Below are 5,860 nucleotides of genomic sequence, written 5' to 3' on the forward strand. Positions count from 1 at the left end.
CACTCATCAATTGGAAAGATGTTCTTCTCCATGACAATGCACGTCCACATGTGGCATGTTTAACACAACACAAGAACCATATTCTCTAGATGTGGCACCATCAGAATACCATCATTTTCATTCGCTGCAACACCATCTTAATGAGAAAACATATGCAAATATGGAAGATATTAAAGTCAAGTGATTTCTTTAATCAGGGCATTAACAACCTGATTGTAAGATGGAAAAGCATCATCAATAAAGATGGAGACTATTTCATTTAATAAGTGTTTTGTTTTGATATACAAGTTTTTGGGCTTTTTCCTCTAAAAAAAGTGGCATTAATTTCTTGAGGACCTAATAGATTAAATATGATAATTAATATACTTTATTTCAATATATTTTATGTAACAGGTAGTCATCTGTCTTTTAAACTTTTCCACATTTTGTATTGATTGCTGGTTAAGTAATATACTACATATTGCCCAATAATACGAATCAAGTGTGTGATACTTCTAGTTATATAACTTAATCTGCTTTAGTTGTTCACTTGTTGCTTGACATTAACTGATACACATCCTTCATGGTCAGAGTTAATGCTTGAAGCTATAACCTTGATATAATGCTAGCTCACTGTAATTATCTGAAATTACCTGGGCACACATAAGTTTGATCAACAAAGATGTTTAGTATTTCCAACCTGCATGAACAGCCAGGTGGTCAACAAGGACCACTATAAATGAGGAAGAGAATGTTTTTGAACTTCTGAAAGGAAATGTTTTTGGTTTTTGATCTGTTAAAAGGAAATATATGATATAAAGATTCCAATTCCTGATAAAGAAAAAAGTGAGAGAGCCAAATGGGCACATGGTAGGAAAATGCTTATAGAGACAATATAACTTACTGAATATTGTACAAAAATCATCAACATTCCATGAGGTATGATGAAGTAATTCACTAAGTTAGTGATATTCGTCAAAAACAGCTGAAATTGTGGCAATGTATATATAATTTCCAATCACTCTGGACAATCTAAATGTACTCATTCTGACAACAGTTACCCCAGGTAATTTTTTGGATGTTTCAGAGACCAAAAATTTAATTTAACATTGTCCTCTAATATATATATTTCATGTAAAAAAAAGGGCATTAGAGTGACATTTTTGTTGCCTAAAACATCTTTGAAAAGTAAATTTGTCTGAAAATCTATCTTCATAAAACCAAACAATTACATGGATGAACAATAAAAATTCATCAATTGTCCTGTAACAATTTGACTAACTGCACTCCTTTAAATGAGTATGGTCTCACTCACTCTAGGAGGGTATTAGCTCTACAAAACAATTCTTATATTATGTATTTCTTGTCTACATAGAAGGGCTAATGCAAATTTACAACATTTATGCATCCAGTTTGCAAGAAACTCACTCTCTACATGCACAATGTCTGCATGAAAAGTTAGAAAAAATTACTTGAATATACCTAAGTAAAGATAAGTTCTTTGTTTTTCATATAATGGTAAAAAGTGACTATCTTTCCAATCATCACTTATTTAACTTTTGAACAAAAATGTATTGAATGTATTTTACAATACTGGAAAGAAAAACAAATATATTTAGTTAACAAGACTAATATGAACATAAACTTGTACAAATAATATTTATATATTGAAGAAAATATAAATTATTCAAACATAATTTTTTTTAGCTGAATAACAAGAATACTTAAGATTTTCACTTTCTCATTTTAATTCAGAAATTTTCACAACTATTAATTTATTCTGAATCTATGTAGTTTTCACATAACACATGATCAAGAAAGTTGTTAAGTTGACTTTATTCTAGCTGCTTTTGTTTCTTTGTCATTCTGTAGAGATAATACCTATTCTGCCCTTGGAAGGCACGACTGTAAATTGTGCAAGAATGCCAACAGCCAATAGACTTCTTGAAAGAAGAAAGCCAGTGGATCAATCCACAACTTCAGTCAAAGGCAACCATCCATTTATTCTGAATTTATGTAGATTTAAGCATTCATGCACAGGATCTTAACTGCATTGATTGGTGGGAAGACTTCTTGAAAGAAGAAAGCCAGTGGATCAATCCACAAGTTCAGTCAAAGGCAACCATCCATTTATTCTGAATTTATGTAGATTTAAGCATTCATGCACAGGATCTTAACTGCATTGATTGGTGGGTAGACTTCTTAAAAGAAGAAAGCCAGTAGATCAATCCACAAGTTCAGTGAAAGGCAACCATCCATTTATAATGAATTTATGTAGTTTTCACATAACACATGATCAAGAAAGTCATCAAGTTGAGTTATCCTAGTTGCCTTTATTTCTTTGTCATTCTGTAGAGATAATACCTATTCTGCCCATGGAAGGCAAGATTACAAGGCTGCAAATTGTGCAACAATGTCGACAGCCAGTGTCCTACAATGGTAGGCCAGATGATATCTTGAGGTCAAAACTTCCCCTATGTTTAAGTGAAAAGGAAAAGCCATGTGGGTAGCACTAACTGTTATGAATAAATCTGATATGTTAGATTTAAGCATTCATGCACTGTATCTTAAGTGAGTTGATTGGTTGGTAGACTTCTTGAAAGAAGTAAGCCTGTGGATCAATTTACAAGTTCAGTGAAAGGTGACCATTCAGCATCCAGAAAGCAGGTATACACACATTTTGTTTTTTGCCCTTGATTTAAATGAAGATTGATTTATTTTTTATTACTCATTATGCCCAGTCTGTTTATATGTTTGCTTAAAGTTGTTAGTTAAGTTCAGTATTAGTGCATAATTTATCCTGCCAATCCTTCTGTCATAAAGCTGTTTTACCTAAGAAGTGAGGAAATCAGATTAACCTAAGAATGCCTCAAATAATATAAAGAAATATAAACTTCAACAGTTGGCAGTGTTTATTGGGCTTAAAGTTTATCAAATTAATCCAGTAGACATACCTTTTTAAGAAGTCTGTGTGCTCAGCTTGTCTCACTAAACCTGTCCTCATCATTATAGTCTGGAAACATTGCCTTTCTATTGCCCACAACCTACAGTCATTAACAGCTAGACAATATGAAAAACTCTTTAATGTGATACAATTAAATCCAGCAGATCACTCAAGAAGTAAAGTGAATGAAACTTGTTTTACACACTACATAATCACTTCACTAGGTTTTAATTTTTTAGAGATTCGTATATCAAGACAATACCAGTACCATTCATTAAACCTAAAATATGTTAATTATTCTGTTATTTCTTTTTAAACCTAGTAAAATATTACAAGAGTACTCCTGTATATGAATAGCTGGGCATAACATTTTGATTGCAAGAGACTCCTTCCACTGAAGAAGGTTTGTGTATTAAGAAGTCTCTTGGAATTAATGATAAAATGTACAAGTCATCCTGAAATATTTTACTGAAATTAAAAAAAAAAATCACTAGATCTAAAGTTACCGGATTAACAACTGATATAAAACAGCTATATACAATTTTAGTATACATAATTCATGTTAATTTTTTTCAACTGCTAATGTAAAATAATCTAAACACAAGGTATGAAATATTACTAGTTAATTAGACTTAACATCTACACATTATACTCATAAATGGTTGGTTTAAGACTCATAATGTAAGTAAATTATTATGTAGAATTATAAGCGGACTTTTCTCTATGTTGAAATAATTTTATTGCAAGCTTTCAGTCCTCTTACTGGAGCCTTCATCGGGCAACAATTTATAATTCTACAAGTTCCTGCAAAGGTATAATTACTAAATCATAACACTGTTTTGAAAATTGACCCACAATTAAAAAGTAATATAAAATCTTTCAGAACTTGATATTTATATTAATGCTTCCACACCACAAAATTAACCTTATGCTTTGTTTTAGTTCTAAAAACACTGCAATAAACAACTATTGAACATAATTTCCAATAAATTTAGCATCAGATCTCTCCTTCAATCAGAGACACCTCAATTGTAGGAATTGGACATAAAAAAAATCCAGGATTTATTCAATTTGGTAAAAATATTATAGGATGTAGCACATGATGAGATACGACAATTACAATTTACAATTGAGAAAAATCCAGCAATAAAGTTCAAAGATACTGTGGTGGCACTCAAAAACAGGTATGCTGACAAGAACTGTAGTGACTGTTAGCAACAGTAGCCTTCCGCCAGATCAGAAGACCAAGAACAAGTTCTCCTACTTCAAACAGACAATGAAGAAAGGTCGCATAATTTGATTTGAGCATTGAAAATAGATAATCAATTTTTGTGAGTGACTACTGTTGGCAAGGTGGCACTGTCATTCCAAAACTCTGTCTCTCTTTGACTGCTCATTACTCCCAACTGAAATGTTACCATCATATGTATGGCATACTTGGATAAAGTAGATTCCAGACTTTCCAACAGTGTATGCTATACTTCCAAGTAACAATTACCAGAATTTATTGTTTCTTTCTCTGCCACCAGGATCTGGGAAAGAAATCCTGGGCTCTGGAGCTTCCCCTGATTATGGGTCTCTCATTGTCTCTTACTCCTCCCCTCCCCTCAATAGTGTATATTATTTTTTCTCCTTGCAAGACTCACCAAAATGCAGCATCAGCATATAAATACTACTTTTTTTTATTGAGAGAGATAGTTGGAGGACTTTTTAGAATGGTATGTGTGGAAAATATATGTTAGAGCCCAGGCCCACCAAAGGGCACGAGCCCTGGTAATTTGCACTGGATGTATCCCCCTTCTCCTGGGCCCTGTCTGCTACCTAAAAACACTACTTTGCCTGGGAAAGATTGTGTTAAAAATACCTGCAATAACTTTCATTACTATACTTATGTTTATAAACTTAATGATTTTATATTGATCATTTAAATTTTATATTAATTTCATTTTATTTTCACAGAAAATAATTTATATACATCTTATGCATTTTCTTTCTCAAATGAAAAATCCTTCTAAGCCACTGTTCTCATGAATCAACCATTATCAAGGATTATTTTAACATAAGGGTAAAATCTTTATTTAAAACAAACTTTATGTATAATATGAGAGATTTTTTCATACTTCCCTATATATACACAGGATTCTAAGTTCTTGATGTTTGTACAATAGAGAGAGTTAACACTGAAATCTACTATTTAGTAATTATTACAAACTTCTAATAAAAGTCAGCTAAGACCAGAAATAGAATAGTAATTTAGTATATGATGTGGCTAATTACACATACTAGTCCAACTAGGAGTGTATAGCATCATAAAGCATAAACTTATAATAGTTTGAATGCATTCAATCCTTGCTGGTATCGAGATTTTTTACCATAAATCAATTGTACTATATTAACAGCAGAAGCAATGTAATCAAATATTTTATGTGGTTTTTCCTTCTACCCTTGTTGGTATCAGTATTTTCAGCCATTAGTTTATTATGCATTATATTAACAAAAATAGCTAGCAGTACGATCAAATACTGACCATTACGATCATCACTAGTATTGATATTTTAGACCAAAAGCTAATTCTGCAGGATAAATGAAAGAAACAGTGTGATCAAATATTGGCTGTTTATTTTTTCTATTTCCTCTCTGAATGAAATCAGTACTTTCAGCTATAACTTAATTGTATTATATTGTTGCGTCAGCGAGGTGACGTGACTAGTATCACGCCACTTCTTTCTCGAACCTTCGTGAATTGTCGGGAGATTACTAGATTGGGGGTAGTCTGGTATATATAAGATGGTCACAACGTGACGGTGGAATGGGTAGGTAATGAGTAATTGAACTGCAGTCAGAGAGTGTGTAACTGAGATTGTCGAGCACGAGCACGTGAGACATTCTAGCGTTTGTTATAGCACGACTGTTGAAATTAAATGTATCGGTAAAGTT

At 32.3% G+C, this 5,860-nt stretch overlaps 1 protein-coding gene across 2 annotated transcripts in view; it reads right to left on the reverse strand.

Annotated features, from left to right (window-relative positions):
* LOC106461395 (cGMP-dependent protein kinase, isozyme 2 forms cD4/T1/T3A/T3B-like) overlaps window positions 1-5,860 on the reverse strand; it is a 75,335-nt gene that overhangs the window by 28,059 nt on the left and 41,416 nt on the right. For both annotated transcript variants that reach the window (XM_013921213.2, XM_013921212.2), the window contains exon 4: window positions 2,934-3,039. In XM_013921213.2, the coding sequence (XP_013776667.1) occupies window positions 2,934-3,039 (106 nt within the window). The remainder of the gene's footprint in view (window positions 1-2,933; window positions 3,040-5,860) is intronic.

This window comes from Limulus polyphemus, unplaced genomic scaffold, assembly GCF_000517525.1.
Source record: "Limulus polyphemus unplaced genomic scaffold, Limulus_polyphemus-2.1.2 Scaffold950, whole genome shotgun sequence".
In the NCBI taxonomy this organism is placed as follows: domain Eukaryota; kingdom Metazoa; phylum Arthropoda; class Merostomata; order Xiphosura; family Limulidae; genus Limulus; species Limulus polyphemus.